Below are 17182 nucleotides of genomic sequence, written 5' to 3'. Positions count from 1 at the left end.
CCCCCCCTTCCCCTTGTTTTCTTTTGGGCTGCAACGATGTTGAGTTGGTGGAAGATTTGCTAACTTTCATTTTGTGTAGGCGATGGTTGACGCATTCCATCTCAGACTATTACGGTCTCCAGTCCCACTCCGTCACCACCGGCGAACCGGCCCGCCGGGTCGTGTACGTGACGGTGCGAGAGCCGAATCAGCGCTCAAGTCCGAAGAAGCATACAGGCTTACCCCGCCCCCTGTGGGAGATGTGCTGAGCTTTCCACTTAGCCGCAGTATCTCCTTTTCTGCATGGTATCACTTTTTGTTCAGCATGATACAGTTTTTCTAGGGACGCGCATTCCCTGCCGTTTGATGGGGCCTTTCGGGCGTTGGAAGGGAGGACGTTTATTGGGGTGGTATGTGCTATTCTGTCCATCCAGCAGGCGTCTGTAAAATAGCTTCAAACTCGACGATAAGCACCCTTTCCTCCAAGCCTGAGAGGTCTCGGAGCTTGGCGGGGTGGAAGAGTAAAGATACATCAAAGAGGTTTGATGGTACCGGTATAGATATACACCCACTCAACGTGGCATTGGCTTCCTATGGACAGATTTCCAATCCATTTTCTCCCCTCATATGAGTGGAGGGGACCAGGGGTTAACCTCGTGCGTGTAGCTTGAACGTGGAGCTGGCGGATGCTACGGCTACAAGTGCAAGCTGGCACCGCTCATGCAAACAGCGATGTACACGCTGAAAATGATGCCATGACCACAAATTTGGCGCAAATCCAAGAGAACAAGGAGGGAACGCAGGAAGCCGCTGCCAATGTGCATTGCAATGTTCACTTCAAGGTTAAGGTTTATTAGTATTCTTATTAGTATTCCTCGGTTTCGTTTTCGGTCCATCTTCGTGCCCCCGCGGATTCCACGTTGAAGATAATCATTTACTTCAAGTGCACATACTTGGCAATGGAAATGGGAGTGACAAGTTGCTACCTCGTGAGATGCATTATTACCAATCAAAAACACGTAGATGACTCGCTAGGCACGTGTCACACAAGTAGTTTCCTTTGCGTACGGAAATCGAGGTTTCCTCATGACTAAATTAATTACCAATGTCAATGATGAGGAAAGTGAGGAGCTGTCTAATGATGCCTCAGTCGTCCGTGGCATTGTAATTCTTGTGCGGATCGCCGATGCCGCCAGGACGCAGCAAGGGTCTCGTCTCCCGCTCGACCTGCCGCTCCTCTCTGTCTTGTAACCGCTCCAACTCCTCCTCTGTATCGGCGTACCGTTCGGGATGGGCCGTGTAGGGGCCTGGGAGACCCTGCTCCCAACCCTCCGAATACGTTCTGCTTGGGTTGGGACGTCTCGGCTCGTCGATGAGGGTGGGAGACTGTGGCTCTCCGTGGTGGTTCTGGAATTCGTAGTATATGGCCATGGCAAGAAGAATGCCTTGTATTGATGCAGTGAGGATGAAGACGCCCCACGTGCTCCATCCCTCCCAGCCCAGGCGGGCAAACAGGCTTCCAGCGAAAAGGAAGCCACCTGGGGTCTGGATGCACATCATTGGGATGCTCAAGCTGCCGACGTGCTTGATGTGGTAGGTCGTCCAGATCTGCGGAATGTACTGCACCGTGGCGAGCGTGGCAGACATGATACCGAGGAAATTTGCCCACGAGTCGAGGTGATCTCTTAGTACGGTGGTGAAGACCACAGTCAGGATAATAACGAGCAGGCCGTGGATCAAGCATACGGAACCGACCATTATGGCAGTATGCCACGACGGCGGCTTATCGACCAGCTCCTCATCGGGGATGGCGGCATCGTCGTATCGGAAGAAGATGAGAAATAGGACGAGGCTGTCACAGGCAGGTGTTAGTGCGTGTCATGGGTAAAGAAACACGGGAGGGGAAGCCCACATCAACGCAAAGGAGATCCATTGCATGCCCAGCTGGGCGATGCCGAGCAGACCAGCAGCACACTCAAACGTGCCCAATTCGCTACAACAGGCGATGTCGCGTCTCGAGGGCGGAACGGTCAAGATATTGGCAAAGCCGGCAGTGGCGGACGTGACACCCAGCAAGACGAACCATGGCGAGATGCCTTCCGAGGTACCTCTGGCGATGATGCGGTAGTGCTGCGGCAGGTACGAGACAACGAGACCGATGAGGATGATGCTGGACAGAAGGAATTAGCTGGTGCTCGGCGTATTGCAAGGGCCCCCCCGCAATGGTTGACTCACATGGAAATTGTCAGGTTGAGGAAGCCAGGAGCGCGAAGCTCGGCGCAGCGGTCGTCGAAAATTGTCACAACCATACTTGGTAGAAAGACCGTCCGTGGTATGGTGGTTTGCAGGTGTTGGTTCACAGGATGTAGCTCCTTTGAAGCAGGTTGCAATGAACAGCAGCTCTTTCTCGGGTATCACCGTAGGCGGGTTGACGGTCGCGTCGCAAAGGTGAGATGACGGAGGTCCCGGGGCCCAAGGCAAAGCGACAAGACGGAAGAGGAAGCAGAGTTAGATGTGCATTGCGTAGTCGTCGGAAGAGCAGGAATAAGTAGTCGCGGAACTCTAGGATCGCCTTTGCTTCGCTCCTGTCGGCGATTCGGTGATTTGGGTGGGGATGGAGCCGAAATGACTGAGCAATCGTCGAGAGATGAAGGAGACGTGACGATGGAGTCGTTGGCAGCGAAGATGGGCGCAAGAGAGTCCGGCCCCCGGCGACTTGGCTGCAAGTTGCGGTGGAATTGGGTGGAGGTAGCCTGCTTGGCCTGGAAGAGAGGATGAGTCGACCAGCCACGAATCGAGAGAATGTCTCCAAGGTCTCACCTGCTGAGATCCGCAGTGGATGGGCCTTTGTGTGTCAGAAGGTGAGTCGGAGCTGTCGAGTCGAGCTGTCGAGTCTGCTGGATTGGTTATGGTTGGGTCAAGTGCTTAAAAGGAATTAAGTCCGGCACCCGCGGGGCTGGAGATTGGGTGTGACTCTGCTGCGGTTTGGGGACGGGAGGGAAAGGGAAACGGGAGCCACATTGGCGACTGAGTAGAGGAGTAGGTAGGTACGGAACGCATAGAACAGTGGTCACTGGTGAGTGCCCTGGGCTGCAAAATTCATGTCCCAGGCAGGCTGCAGTGGAGTGCCGGTGAGGTGCGGCATTGCAGGCGGCAAGTCCCTCGCCAATCAGCGCTAGGACCAGGAACCTGCATCGCTAGCTTCCCCCATGACGTCGCTGTCTTAGTGGCCCGTCTTCGCTGTGCGCCGAGTCTGCCCTGGCTGAAACGCAAGAGCATTGCTTACCTAACGATGCGGAAGGCAGGTAGGTGCCTTTTGGATTTCTACCGCAGTGTTTGCCCTGGAGAAGCACAGAAGGAAGGTCTGGTTACCGACTCGGTCAATGGGCCACAAAAGGACATGACCTTCACCTGCATACCCACTTGGTCGGTGAAGGAGATGGTGAGCCAACTTGGGCCGCGGGCGAAGGTGCAAAGAAGGGTGCCTTACCGAACTTGTCTCCACACTGCCAAGGTCACGGCAGAAAGTGCAGATGTAGCGCTGCAATCTTTCGCTTGCCGCAGATCCAAGGCAAAGACGATGCAACGCCCCAGGGCCAGGCATCACCGCATCTCTTCTCAACACCACCAACACTCGCCAACGCGAGCCGGAGAGCACCCCATCCCTACCTTGGCATTCCTTTGCGTCCTTCTTAGTTCTCAACGGCAAATATCTGCACATAGCGCCCTATTTGGTTTTCTGACCACCACTGCGATCTTCACGCCTGCAGAATCTTGATTCTTCAACGGGCTGTGCGATCCAGCCTCACTTTTCATCGCCAATCACACTCGGCACCGAGTAATGCTAGTGCATCCCGATCATCGCCCGCCCGCCAGCCGTGAGCAACAATGCATCCCGCGGCGGAAAGCAAGGATGCAGACCCTGTGCAGCACTCCGACCCAGCAAACTCAGCCGAGGATTCCTCTCATTCCTCCGCCCCATCCATGGACCTTGTAGCTTCCACCGAGATAGCCGCTGGAGGTCCTAATGCACCTGGAAAGCACATGAGCTTCTTCCGCGGAGTTCAATGGACTCCTGACGGCACTACGCTGATCGCCTCAACGTCGGACAACCGGCTATCGGCCTACGTGCTACCGGCAGACCTCCTCGACCCCAATGGCCGGCCCCGGCTGTTGACACCGCAGGGCCAACTGCAGCTTCCGGAGCCCTTCTACTCGGCGGCCGTGTCACCCTACTTCTCCTTGGCCGACCCGCAAACCCAGCTTGCACTTCTCGGCTGCAAAGACCACCCTATTCAGCTCTACCACGTCTTTGCAGACTCACAGTCTTCGCCTCCACTGTGTTCCTACAAGCTCATTCGGCGGGAGACGGAGGAATATATCTGCCCCGAGTCCCTCTTGTGGTCCTGGCCTGGGACCCATTTCCTAGCCGGCTCAACGAACCGCCTCGACCACTTTGACGTATCACGGACCGGCTCTGATGGTCCCATCTTGACCATCCCTACCATTCCCTCCAAGCGGCATCTTCTCAAAGGTGGCGGCGTTGGCATGAAAGGAATGGTCTCTGCGCTGTCAAGCCAGCACCCGGACGAGGCTGGGGCTTCCATCGTCGCCGCGGGCACCTGGTCCCGCTGGATGGGTCTATACGACGTGACTCGCACAAATAAAGCAGTTGCGAATTGGAGCATTCAGGGCGTTGCCAAGTCTCACTTCGGCCGAGATAATGGGGGTAACGGCATTGTCCAAACTATATGGAGCCCTTGTGGACGCTATCTGGCCGTCAACGAGCGCCAAGCAAACGGCATTCTTATTTACGACGTGCGAGGGACTGGCCAGCCTCTGAGCCTCCTCGTTGGCCGGACATCCACCAACCAACAACGACTGTCATGTGATGTCTTCCCTGAGAGCGGTGACTCGGCCGGTGGTTTCGAGCTCTGGGCGGGGACGCAGACTGGGGAGGTTCTTGTGTATGAAGCCGTCGGTTGCGTAGACGGCGTTCATGAAAAGTCATGGGATTGGGCCGCGCATCAGTCACCCATTGGCAGCTCAGGGGTCCACCCCACGGGATCGGTAATCGCCACTTGCTCTGGTGGATGGACCAGCCACGGCGATGCTGAGTTGGATGATGGCCTGGGTGCCACGGGCAACGACGGCCAGCCTCGTCTGGCATCAACGTGCATCACTACTGAATCTTCACTCAAAGTCTGGACGTTGGCACAAAATGCACTGGATCAGTCTGCTAATAACCCAGTGGCCTCGTGAGCAGGTTTGAGACAGCTTACCTTCCATCTGTAGTACCCACAGGGCCTCGAGCAGACGCCGATTGCTCTCGAAACATTAGGTCTCAACCCCTCAAGCCATTCAAGTGCTCATGATACCCCCGCCGGCTACAGTGCTGCGTCTTAGTTCCAGGCCTCGGAAATACGCGCAAATTAGACGCACCATACGCACCTTATGAGGTGGAACCTGCACTCTTTACGACAGAAGATGGTGTTTCTGGTCTGGCTACACTAGCCCGAAGGTGCTCATCTTGTGACGATTTCGGTTGCTGTGATACGGGGCTAATTTCTTCCTTGCAATGGCCGGATCAGCGGCTCGATCCGTAGCTGAATCAGGCCGAATCTGGCCGAGGTCGCAACACGCGAGTTGAAGGACAACATAATTTCGGATGGCTGTGGTCAAGATCTACGAGTTGCCCACAAATGCATTCCTATGCAGGGTTTGCTGCAGATGTTGGTTAAGCACACTGCATATCCACGTCGCCCTCTGCAGACTCGGTGTTGCCGATGATGAAAGGGAGCGTCGAATCTCAGAGTCATCCGAACTACACTGTTTCTCTAGACTTTTCAACCATACGGATCGAACACTGCCCGTTGAATCAGATGGAATTCGGCAAGTGGAGTGTGGACGTGGGAACTGGCCCAGGCCGTGTTGTGGGAGGGACCGAAAGACGAACCGCGGGTGTCTAAACCAAAAGTCGACTGCACATCGTGAGGACAGCTTGTGCCTCGCATACCCGAGCTGATGTCAGCGGATATCAAGACCATACGCATGAGGAGACCGAAGAATAGGCTTCACATGCCATCGTATTCTTATCCATGCGAAATCTCTTCGGCCGAACGGGTAACATCAGCAGATCCAATTCAACAAGTGTCGTCATCGCCAACCTGGCCGGCCGGCCGACGACACATAGACTGAGCAAACAATAATTCAGCTGAGTTCTGCAAGCCAACATCACAATGTTGCCGTCCTCTTGACTTTGGGGGAGATTGTTCGTTCCTAACGGGTTGTGTCACACGGACCGTCAAGGCTCTCAAACACAACTTTCTCTGTCTGACTTGAACGGTGCCAGGACCAAGCGTTCTCTCGCCATTAAACTATTTCCCGTCCTGGACACCAGCGTCCCTGGCTAGCATGGCCCACGTAGCAGCCTTAGTCCGACGGCTACGAGAAATTTCGGATGAGCAACAGGTTCCCGTTGTTCAAATTCCTTTTGGTCGGAATCGCGAAGCTCCCCGTTGGCTTTTTGCACTGACCGCTCTATCAACGGCCGTGCCAGTTTCCTTTCCTGGCTCCATTGCTCTACGCGAGAGAAGAGGCAACGGTCACACTTCGATCGCCATCAGATCCCACAAAATAAGGTAGAAAGGTTGAGGTCCTTATGGCGGGGCCATTAAACGAAACAGCCCCGCCGGTGGACTGGACACGATCACCAAAAACGATGGAACCGACAGCGTGAATGCCCCTCATTCAAGCTATGTGGATCTGCGGAGCGCTTTTCGGGATTTCTGTTCGAATTCAATATCCAGTACCAACAACTGTGCCGGCCAAAAGCAAAACGTTGATTTCCCCGACGAGGAATTTGCTTTGATCGTCGCTGCCGCGGGGCACGTCTCAGAGATATGTAACATGGACGGACTTGAATGACCAAGTGTGCAGCTACTCCATCTGCATCTACTCATATCAGGAGTCGGACTTGGGATTCTGCTATCCTAGCGGCCGGCTGTCCATGAGCCGGAAGTCAAAGAAGCTTTTTAGAACATTCCGTAACGCATTCCGACTGAATTCTCTCCCATAAATACAATCGACGATGCCAATCGCTTTTATGGCGGTATCCTGGGCCAGCACTGCATCTCTCGCTTCCAGCTCTACCATCTTTCGCTTCCATTACAAGCAGTCCTGACCTTCGGGCGGGGTTCGATTCGTTCCAGTCGTTTGTCTCTCTTACTCTTTGTTTCTTGTAGTGGGACTCGGACCCTTGCAATCATGAAGACTGCGTCTCTTATTATTGCCGCCCTGGCCGGCGTCGCGATCGCTCGCCCTGGCATGGACATCGACAAGATGATGGCCGATGCCCAGCTCGAGGCTCGCCAAGCTGATGGAGGCGGCCCTTCGACGGAGCTCATTGGTGACCTTGCCACACTTCGGAGCCGCGAACTCACCGCGACTGGACAGGCTATCAAAGACATTTTGACTGCTGAGGCTCCCGGTCAAGACCTGAAGAGCTTCTACGATGACTCGGATCTTCCTCCCAAGAACTCGGCAGAGTGCAGACAAGATGAGTGCTGCATCTGGAAGCACATTGCCGACGACTTGGCCTCGCAGATGGTGGGCAACGCCGGTCGCTGCAACAGTGTCGCCCGCGGTGCCATCCGCCTCGGCTTCCATGACGCGGCGGCTTGGTCTAAGTCCACCGGCGGTACTGGCGCCGATGGCTCCATCATCCTCGCCAACGAGTGCAAGACGCGCTCCGACAACAAGGGCCTCGAGGAAATCTGCGATACGATGGCTGGCTGGTTTGCCAAATACAAAAAGTACAAGATTTCGATGGCCGATCTCATCCAGACTGCTTCCAATGTCGCCACGGTCTCCTGCCCCTTGGGACCCCGCGTCCGTACCTTTGTCGGCCGCAAGGACTCGTCGACGCCCGCTGTCAAGAGATTAATTCCGGATCAGTCTGACAGCTCCGCCAAGCTCTTCAAGCTCTTTGCAGACAAGTCCTTCACGCCGGCGGGCCTCGTGGCTCTGTTGGGTGCGCACAGCACCAGCCAGCAGCGCTTCGTTGATCCCTCGCGCGCCGATTCACCCCAGGACAGTACGCCAGGAACCTGGGATAACGCGTTCTACCAGCAGACGCTCAACCCCAATGCTCCGCCCGCCGTCTTCAAGTTCCAGAGCGACATCAATGTATCACAAGATCCGCGCACCAATGGCGTCTGGAAGGCATTCGCAGCGGGGCCGCACGGACAACTCATGTGGAATGAGGTAAGTTTTTCTCCCCCGGCGTCACACGTTCATCCCATCGCAATAGACTTCCCAGGCTAACAACCTAAACCTTAGGCGTATGCGAGCGAGTATGTACGCATGTCTCTCCTCGGCGTCAACAACATCAACGACTTGACCGAGTGCACCAAGGCCCTCCCACCTTTCCGCCCGGCTTTCCAGCAGCCTGACGAGGATCTACTGACCCAGGTCATGGGAAGCGTCATCAACTCCGACGCCATCAAGCAAGCTCTCGAAAGGGGTGACAAGATTCCCCCCAACGCCGTGTAGACTACCAAGGTAGCAGCGAGGATAATAGTGGCATATTTTACTGCAAAAAGAGCGTACATAATATTTCAAGGCCTTTCATCTTTTCCCTTTCTCCAAACCACTATTTGTACCATATTATTACATGTAAAACAGGGCCAAGGCGTTCGCGGTGTTATATGCATAGACCACCAAAAAAGAGTCACGACTTACATGGGCCGAGGCTGGCCTCAACCTGGCGGGCGTGGACCAAGACTAGCAGCATTCCGGCGCAGGGGCTGTAGGGAGCATAATCTTTGTTTTTCTTGGAATAATTAGTATTTCACTTGTATAATATATCTATTTCTCTCATTAAGTTTCCTTAGACATTAGAATAATCAGCAACACAACTCTTTGTAACCTGTCTCTGCTCTTGGTCTTCTCGGCATCATAAAAAACATTGTGGACGTCTGACACGGTTCTCTCTCTGGGCAGTTCCGTCTTCGGCGGACCGATAATGAGACGTGAGGTCTGATTTAGATCACCTGGTGCCCAAGCCGACATGCAAAACCCCTTCGCCCGAGCGAACCGATCGTCTTCTGCAGCGAGGCTTAATCGCACGCGCCACGCAGGCTCGACGCAAGGTACGGTATGTACGATCCCCTCCACAACTGTACCTTTTTCCCACCACGCTCAAATCCATCCGAACACTCTGCAGATGGGTTCGCCAGCTTCCGAACGCCCTACCCTTGCAGCGACTCAGCTTCAGCCCAGACGCGCACTGATTCTGTCCACCAGACTTTGGCGGGCACCACTACTACCAAGAAAGCCCTTGAGCGTATTCGCTCTCTCCGAAGGGCTCATTCTCAGGAAGCGCACGAGCGTCTGGTCTTTGTAGTAGCCGCCCTCGCGGCCGTCGTCGCCGTCGCTGTCGCCGTCGCCGTTTATTACTGGATGCATTCCCTTGACGACTGCGAGAGTGACCTGGGCCGCGTACATGTTGAAGCCGGCGCGTCTGAGAAAGACTTCCCATTCCGTCTCTTCCGGCATGATGATTTGCTGCACGTCGTGGGAAGCTTCCTTCAGGTGCGTCGAGACGAGCGCGCACGTCCATTGGGCTAGCGTCTGTTGGCCGCCGGCCACGTATACCACCCTTACGCTGTAGCCGTCGCCGTTGCTGTTGTCGTTGTTGTTTCCAAGAGAGAATGCGAAAACGACAAAGGAGGCGTATGACTCGGCGTCGGCTCCGCGGAGCGGCCCGATGTGTTCGGTGGTGGGGTTGTCCTGCGAGACCAAGACTATTAGTTGTTCGTACAGCGGTGCGACTTTTGTTACGCGCTCGCGGAGTTGAGAGAGTTGCGTCTTAGACCCTGGGAGCGGCTTCTGTCGGACCTTGAGGACTGTTGTGAGGATAATTCCTGTTACTGGGGACGGGATGATGTCGGCTTCGTAGGATAAGGAGGATTGTCTCTCTACAGTCTTGGTACTGCCAGGTGACCAGACGCGGGTGTTGTGCCGTGAGAAGTCTCGATCTACGAGATCGATACCTGGTAGCTTGGCTTGGAGGGCTGACATGATTCCTCGCGGCAGGGCGGTGGAGATGATGATGCGCGAGGGGCCGTCCAGATTCTTGACGGCTGGGACAGGAGCATCGACGGGTTTCTCCTGAGTTCTCGGCTGCGATGTGATGGGCTTGGATGACGCCTGCCCAACGGGGTGCTCTGAGGCATTTGTAATCATTCGCTTCGTGGTTGGGAACAGCGGATCGATCGGGCTTTTGGTTCGCTTGGCGCGTCGCAAGTTCATGTAGTTCGCTAGCAGTTTCCCCGCGGCGTTGCTCTCGTTCTCGCTGAGTAGCAATCCTTGTCCGAGGATCTTTGCTGCCTTTGACTGTTGACCGGTTCGACGGTACTTGAAGCCCACAGAGGGTGACCCCTGATCTCCGGAATCTTCTCTGCCGATTTGTTCTTGTTTTCGTTTTCGAATAAGCTCCATGATATCTTCCTTTGGATCAAGCGAGGCTCTGAATTGCGAGCTGCCCAGAACATCGTCCTCGTCACAAGGAAGCGGTAGCTCGTCGTCGTCATAGTCGGAACGCAACACCTTGAGGGTATGCCTTTGACCCACGTAATCAGCGCTTGTGGGGAGTGCTGTAGATCTTCGTCCTTCAAGTAGATTCTGCAGGACTTTGTTGTCTCCGACGGACTCCTTGACATTTGTGAGACCCAAAGACGATGGGAAAGGGATCCATCGCAGCTCTTTCTGTTCTTGTCGATTCCTCGGCCAAAATGGTGTCGTGAACTGATCCTTGCTCTGGCCACGGACCCAGGAAAACATTATGCCTGCATCCTTGGCAGGGAACTGCCAGTCTGGTGCGGCTGTGCTGAAATCAAGGACTGGAGGCTGTAGTCTGGCAATAGCGTCAATGACTTTTACCTGTTCTTGCTCGAGCTTCAGGGTCATGGTGTCCGCTTTGTCCTTCAGGAGGAGGTTGAATTGCTCATTGAATCTGGATTCGTTCTCGGATATTGGGCTTGAGGCTGATGCTCCTGGGAGATTCTTCAAGGAAAACTCTACGGTATCGCGTAGTATGTTTCGAAAGGCATCCTCCTCTTCGTCTCTGGAAATAGACTCGTCGGACCTTGGCAATATCGGAACTTCCATGACCGGCGCCACGTCTCTACGTCGAGGTGTCTCAATTTCGAAGCTGGGTGTGTCTGAGGGAATGCCAAGGATATCAGATGATGAAACATCGGGGAGATCACTCTCATCGTAAGCTTTGGCTAGGTTATTTCGAGATTGCTCGAGATCCTCGTTCAGGAGGCTTGCTGGATCTGAGAACTGGTGTATCTCGCAAACATCAGCATCCGGAATAAAGAACTCTACCTCGTCGATATCATCAAGCGGTAATGCGATTAATGGTGGTGTCATGGCTTCGGCCCGTTCCTAGTCGACAAAGCTTAGCAGAGGCCAGAACGCGTTGTGTGGCCATGTGTTTTTACCATAGTTGGGCCCATCTCCATGTCGATCAATTTCTCGAGGTCTCTTCGGGAAAAATCCACATAAATCGACTCGGCAACGTGTGCAAGGTCTTCTTCGGTGTAGTCGAGCTCATCCGGCTCTGCACCCCTGGCAAGCTGATTGTGGAAATGTACCGCTGAGGGTGGAAGGCTGAGACCTTCGTCCGTTGAGTCATCGACAGGCTCGCGAGGCAGCGTGTTTGGTTTGCGGAAGAAATCAAAACACTTGGTTTCGGCTATGGCGCGGGCCAGGGCTTTTTGGTCGTGTCTAGGGTCGCTTCTCAAAGATGGTAGTTCGAGTCTCGATACAGCATGTGAGAATCGAGTGAGTGGTATGGTGGCTTCCATAGATAGCTTGAAGATGTCTTCCGGAATGAACACTTGGATGGACTTTGCAAGAATATCATCAGCCTCTGGGTTCTGTGTATCAGTCTCGGAAGCGAAGATGGGTTCCGGAATCGAGAAGCAAGGTAGTCCGGGAGAATCTTCAAGGTCAGGATTATATTTGATACATGGTAAGTCTTGTGAGCTTTCAGCAACGAGCTCTGGATGTGCGGGCATATGCATCTTGTGGCTGATGAACAGTTGCTGGGCCAGTGCATATTCTGCCGGTCCAAGGGCTTCGGTAGCCATGACGTGCGACTATGTCTGTCTTCTCGGTAGAAGGGCGTACGTAGTCTGGTGGATCGAGGAAATGTGATTCTAGATCCGAGGATGCCGACAACAGTGGAAGCATAAGATCAGAGCTAAACCTCGGGGTCGTATATAGCCAGGCAATGATGACGTGGGGTGCCAATCTTTGGCGATGCGAGGATCAAACTTTTGGCCAAAATTGAGGAGATGGAACGAAAAACTTTTTAGCGTTCTCTGTGCGATCTACACGGATGTCAACGCCCAGGGAGGTCCCTCGCACTCCTGCCTCAAGAGTACCTTAGCAGGTGTCGTTCCAAAGTCCACCGATGGCCCCCACTCCCGTTCATTGCCACGCCTGCCACTCGAAGTTGCAGCTCTGGGGTACGTACTCTTTCCTACCAACCTAACAGGATATAACGGGAAGGAACTCGGGAGACTGTGACGACTGGTCGGTCCTGCCGGCTGACCGGCGGCTGACCGGATCCGGCGTGGGGCCGCGCTAGGTCCGACTGCAGTTTGCTGTGCCATCTGGAAACATGAACCCGACCGTAAGTAAGTACAGGGAAAGAGTAGCTCTGGGGCCACGTCGAGAACTCAGTTGGTGCGCTGCTAGAACTTAAACTCGGCGGCCGAGCGAGGCGCGGTCTCTGGACTGCGCGACCCAAACCCTCCTACAAGATCAAAGCATGTGGGCTTGGGCTTTCAATAACTTCCGATGCCCTTCGGAGCTAATCACGGATCGCCGCCGCCGGAGCTGCCCGCAGGACCCGCTTATTCCCCCCCCTCCTTCGAGGGGTACCGTGCAACGGCCACTAACAATCACGCCAGCGGTGTGCTTGTTTTAGGTGAGAACTTCCCCGAGGCCACTCGGCTCGGGGGTGGAGATTGGGGTTCAAACATCGGATGATTAGTGGGCTACAGTATGCCATAGGGGGAAACTGGAGACCAACGTAACATTACAGCGGTTCAGGTTCCCATGTTTGAGGTTGTGCAGGGCGGCTGAGTAAGGCTTTGATGGGGAAGCCGGAGGAAGGTGGATGCGGGCCATCAGTGCGGAGAGAGCAGGTGTCTGCTTCCTGTTTAGAAGTATAAAACCACCTCTGACGGCCAGTCAATTTGTTTATCTTGATACCCGGCTATTCCCTTTGAGTCTCTTCACATCCAGGTTTTCATTCTGCAATTTCAACACGTTGATCTGGGCTTTTAGCAGGCAACATGGCAACTACTTTGGGGTCCAAAAAATCTATCCGCATCGGCGTCATGCTGGAAGCCGTGCAGCTGAGCGATATCATGGGCATCGACCTCTTTGGCAATCTCTCGCGCCAATACTTCAACAAAGTCAAGGACTTTGACCCGGAATTTTCACAATGGGTTGACCACCCGGTCGACACCACGTTCTACTTCGTCTCCTCCACCCTGGAGCCAGCCGAAATGACACCCGGGCTTAAGTTCGTCCCCAACATCACCTACGACGACTGCCCCAGAGACCTGGACGTCGTCCTCATCGGCGGCCCGCTTCTGGATCACCGCCCGCCTTCTGCCGACCGCTTCATGAAAGAAGCCTACCCCAAGACCAGAGTCTGGTTGACGACGTGCATCGGTAGCCCGTGGTTGGCTAGCGCTGGGGTGTTGAAGGGCAAGAAGTGCACGACAAACCGCGAGTTCTTGCAGATTGCGAGGCAGATTCACCCCGAGACTGAATGGCTCGACCAAAGGTGGGTTGTCGAGGAGAAGGAGTATGATGGCGAGGGGAAGGGCGAGCTCTGGACAGGAGGTGGAGCTGGCGCTGGTGAGACTCACTTTTCTTTGGTCCCCTCAATCACTGGCTGTCGATGCTTACATGTCTACAGGTCTTTCAATGATCATCACGTATTTGAACAAGAACTTTGATCCTGGATTCGTACAAAAATTGGCCCTCGAAGCCATCTCTTTCGAAGAGTTGGCGTTGAACCAGTTTTACAAGACTTCTAGATGAATGCAGTTTGAGGAATCGACCAAGTAGTATTTATGAGTCTTACGAATGAAAACTACATCGCACACCTATTTGCAAAGCCAGATGAAGTTCAATTGTGTCGAGGACAGGTTGCTCACGCGTCCACATAACGAATGATGAACTCTGGGGAATCGTACCGATCCCAACTCTCCGGCAGGGTTCTATCCGCCATGATCTTCAGAGCGAAAATACTGAGCTGATACCTGCCGGCCGGCACCCAAGACCCATCCGCCAAGCTGCCATCCCAAGGGCTCGTCCAGCCAATTGGTCTAACATAAGTCATTGGATACCCAGCCACGTTTCCAAGGCTCACCACGCCGAGGCCATTGTCCTTTGCATCCGGGTTCGGCGCAGAACCCGGCGACGCGACTGGCACGGCTTCGAGACGAACTTCGGAGCTTCCCATGACCAGCCACAGCAACTGGCTCGGAAGAGCTCCGAGGGGAAGCACGAGGTCCGAGGTATTGGCCAAAGGCAGGGCCCAGTCGGGATGTGCAGCTGGAGCGGGGAACTGGAACGTGGAGTTGGCGGCCACATCCGGATTCCTCTGATCGTCGCTGCGAGTGAAGATTAGACGTTGTGAAGCTAGGACTGTGACATTCTTCATCGACCCCGCGACGCCAATATAAGGGACCGAGAGCGCGATCTCGCCGTCGCCATTGGTGCCGTTGAGAGTGACCCATCCAGAGTACAGCGGGAGAGCCGCCGCATCCAAGCCTTTGGGAGGAACCACGCTGATGCGGACTTCGCCAGTGGCGTTGGGCTCCAGGCTGAAGCTGGAGGGTTCAAAGGTCAGAGTCGCGTACGTCGTAAACAGCTCGGGGGAGCTTTGACGATAGATGTCGCTGAGAGTGGTGGCAGTCAAGGCCGGGTTGTGGGACACGTTGTACGTTGCCGTTGTGTCTCCGACATTGGTCACGGTGAAGGTGGTCTCGGAGATGAAGTTGTCGGTATCGTTGAATGATAGACCAGCGACGCTGAGAACGGATGTCGCGTAGGCTGCATCGTATGCCTGGACCAAGCCGGCTCCCTGTTGCGCCACGGAACCGAGACCGGCATCGACGTGGTCAGTATCATAGTCCTGCGACAGGTTCGGCTTTGCGGTCGAAGCAAGTAATCTCTTGATCAGGTCTGGATCTATGGTGCCCCGTGCCTATTCAGTGTAAGTCGAGTTGTCCGAGACAAGGTGAGGCGTAACCTCCATACAACACCAACGACAGTATGAGGGAACCTACCTGAGATATAAGGGCCACAATACTGGCAACAAGAGGAGTCGACATGGATGTACCAGACGCCTCGGCGTACTCACCAAGTGCCACAGGCCACGTGCTCAAGATACCGGCACCGGGGGCACCGAAGCTCGGCGCAAGATTGAGCTCAAAGGTAGGGCCCCAGCTCGTGAAGGCCGAAACTTTTCCCTCACTATCCGCTCCCTTACTCTGGTAGGAGGAGATGGACATCACGCCGTCGCCGGTGCTCGGTGTGCTGATGCCAAACAGGCCCTCCGTGCCACCGACCTCGTTACCTGCGGCGAAAGTGCAGGGAACGCCCGCGGCCACGATCCGCGAGACAGCCACGGCAAAAGCCTCGCCGGCCCACCCACTGGGCCCGCCGATGGAACCTGTGATGATGTCGCTGCCGTCCTCGAAGGCCTTGATCACGCCGGCGAGCAGGACGTCGCCGTTACCATTCCCATTGCAGGCAAAAACCCGGTACATGCCCAGCTTCACGCCGGGAGCCGCACCGGTGAAGCCCATGGGGTTTTCCTGCGCCGCGATGATGCCGGCGACGTGCGTGCCGTGGCCGATGCAGTTCTCAAAGGGGTCCGCGTCGGGGACGGGCGTGTTCGTACCGTCGTAGGCGTCGCCCACGAGGTCGTAACCGAATTCGACGAGACAGCCCGGGCCGAAACACCCGCCCAGGGCAGGGTGGGTGTAGTCGATGCCGGTGTCGACGATGCCGATCTTGAGGCCCTTGCCGATGAAGCCCTTGGCGCGGAGCTTGTCGACTTGGGTCATGACGTGAGGGGGCCAGGTGTCGGTGGAGTTGAATTGGCGTTTGTATTTTGACGAGGTCTTGTCTTTGCCGGTCCAGGCGATGTCCAGCTCGGGCACGCTGATGAGCGGGACGGGCCAGATTTTCTTGACTTGCGGGAGTCTGGCAATCGTCTGGGCTGTCTCATTGTTGGAGCCTTCGACGTGGATAGAGACGCCCTTAAAGATCTTGGACTGGAGGTTGAGACGCTGCGAGACCTTGGCCAGGCCGGTTTCTGCCTCGAGCTGACTGATGAATCCGCTGCCATCCTGCTACACGTTAGAAAGCTTGCCAACGATTATTGATCAAAGTTGGCTTACTGACCTGATCGTCGGCAAACTCGACAATAAAGGCACCAGGTATGTTGATCTTCTCAAAGACTGGCGTTACCTCATCTCTCTTCGCACCCGATGCAGAGGATAAGGCCACGATGCCGGCCAATGCCGCAAGCGACGCTTTCAAGGTGACCATGGTGAACTGATTGCCTTGGCTGTAAAGAACCTCAAAGTCCTGTAGTCCAGGCTTATGAGGGAGCCGAATCACATTGTACCTGCATTATATGCTGCTTTATATGCTTGCAGCTCGAACGATATGATGGGCGCGCTTCGAGAGGTAGCTAGCCCATGGTCATCAACGTCGCATTCGACACTATCGCGATGTTGTGATGAGGGGGACCACAGTTCTCCACCAAAAATCGCCCAAATTGACATGCAGATAGAAGAAGCGACTCAAGGGCGGGGCAACATGAGCTGACTGAGAGCGATTGAGCAAGATAAGACAGTGCACAAACATCGGTTTCGTACACAACGGGGGTGTGGAGTGGGGGGGAACCACTGTTTCCCACAAAAAAGCCCCCAAATGAGAGGGGGAAAAAAAAAGGGCGAGAAAGGGGGGGGGAAAAGGGGGGGTGGGGGGGGGTTTTTGAAAAAAAAGGGGGGGAGGGGGGGGTTGGGGGTTTTTTTGCGGGTTTAAACCCAACAAAAAGGGGGCCCCCCCCCCCCCCCCCCCCCCTTCG

At 55.0% G+C, this 17182-nt stretch overlaps 7 protein-coding genes across 7 annotated transcripts; 4 read left to right on the top strand and 3 right to left on the bottom strand.

Moving 5' to 3' along the window:
* Positions 1–82: 82 nt before the first annotated feature.
* On the top strand, positions 83–322 carry CORC01_14350 (uncharacterized protein; the record flags this gene model as incomplete). Its single annotated transcript, XM_022625961.1, has 1 exon — positions 83–322. The coding sequence occupies one exon, from the start codon at positions 83–85 to the stop codon at positions 320–322; it is 240 nt and encodes a 79-aa protein (XP_022467536.1).
* An 803-nt stretch (positions 323–1125) lies between these two features.
* CORC01_14349 (ATP synthase F0) lies at positions 1126–2288 on the bottom strand (the record flags this gene model as incomplete). Its single annotated transcript, XM_022625960.1, has 3 exons — positions 1126–1831; positions 1892–2149; positions 2215–2288. The coding sequence occupies 3 exons, from the start codon at positions 2286–2288 to the stop codon at positions 1126–1128; spliced, it is 1038 nt and encodes a 345-aa protein (XP_022467535.1).
* A 1579-nt stretch (positions 2289–3867) lies between these two features.
* Positions 3868–5241, top strand: CORC01_14348 (WD repeat domain-containing protein; the record flags this gene model as incomplete). The annotated part of the gene is made up of 1 exon (XM_022625959.1): positions 3868–5241. One exon carries the CDS (start codon positions 3868–3870, stop codon positions 5239–5241), a length of 1374 nt encoding a protein of 457 aa, XP_022467534.1.
* A 2004-nt stretch (positions 5242–7245) lies between these two features.
* Positions 7246–8532, top strand: CORC01_14347 (peroxidase; the record flags this gene model as incomplete). Its single annotated transcript, XM_022625958.1, has 2 exons — positions 7246–8244; positions 8320–8532. 2 exons carry the CDS (start codon positions 7246–7248, stop codon positions 8530–8532), a joined length of 1212 nt encoding a protein of 403 aa, XP_022467533.1.
* Positions 8533–9252: 720 nt separating this feature from the next.
* On the bottom strand, positions 9253–12140 carry CORC01_14346 (uncharacterized protein; the record flags this gene model as incomplete). The annotated part of the gene is made up of 2 exons (XM_022625957.1): positions 9253–11433; positions 11490–12140. The coding sequence occupies 2 exons, from the start codon at positions 12138–12140 to the stop codon at positions 9253–9255; spliced, it is 2832 nt and encodes a 943-aa protein (XP_022467532.1).
* A 1215-nt stretch (positions 12141–13355) lies between these two features.
* On the top strand, positions 13356–14115 carry CORC01_14345 (DJ-1/PfpI family protein; the record flags this gene model as incomplete). Its single annotated transcript, XM_022625956.1, has 2 exons — positions 13356–13929; positions 13991–14115. The coding sequence occupies 2 exons, from the start codon at positions 13356–13358 to the stop codon at positions 14113–14115; spliced, it is 699 nt and encodes a 232-aa protein (XP_022467531.1).
* Positions 14116–14227: 112 nt separating this feature from the next.
* On the bottom strand, positions 14228–16638 carry CORC01_14344 (subtilase; the record flags this gene model as incomplete). The annotated part of the gene is made up of 3 exons (XM_022625955.1): positions 14228–15286; positions 15369–16436; positions 16492–16638. 3 exons carry the CDS (start codon positions 16636–16638, stop codon positions 14228–14230), a joined length of 2274 nt encoding a protein of 757 aa, XP_022467530.1.
* Between the last annotated feature and the right edge of the window lie 544 nt (positions 16639–17182).

Source organism: Colletotrichum orchidophilum, assembly GCF_001831195.1.
Source record: "Colletotrichum orchidophilum strain IMI 309357 chromosome Unknown Scaffold_274.1, whole genome shotgun sequence".
NCBI classification, from domain to species: Eukaryota; Fungi; Ascomycota; class Sordariomycetes; order Glomerellales; family Glomerellaceae; genus Colletotrichum; species Colletotrichum orchidophilum.
Note: the sequence above shows the minus strand (reverse complement) of the source record. Positions and strands in the feature narration are given on the sequence as shown.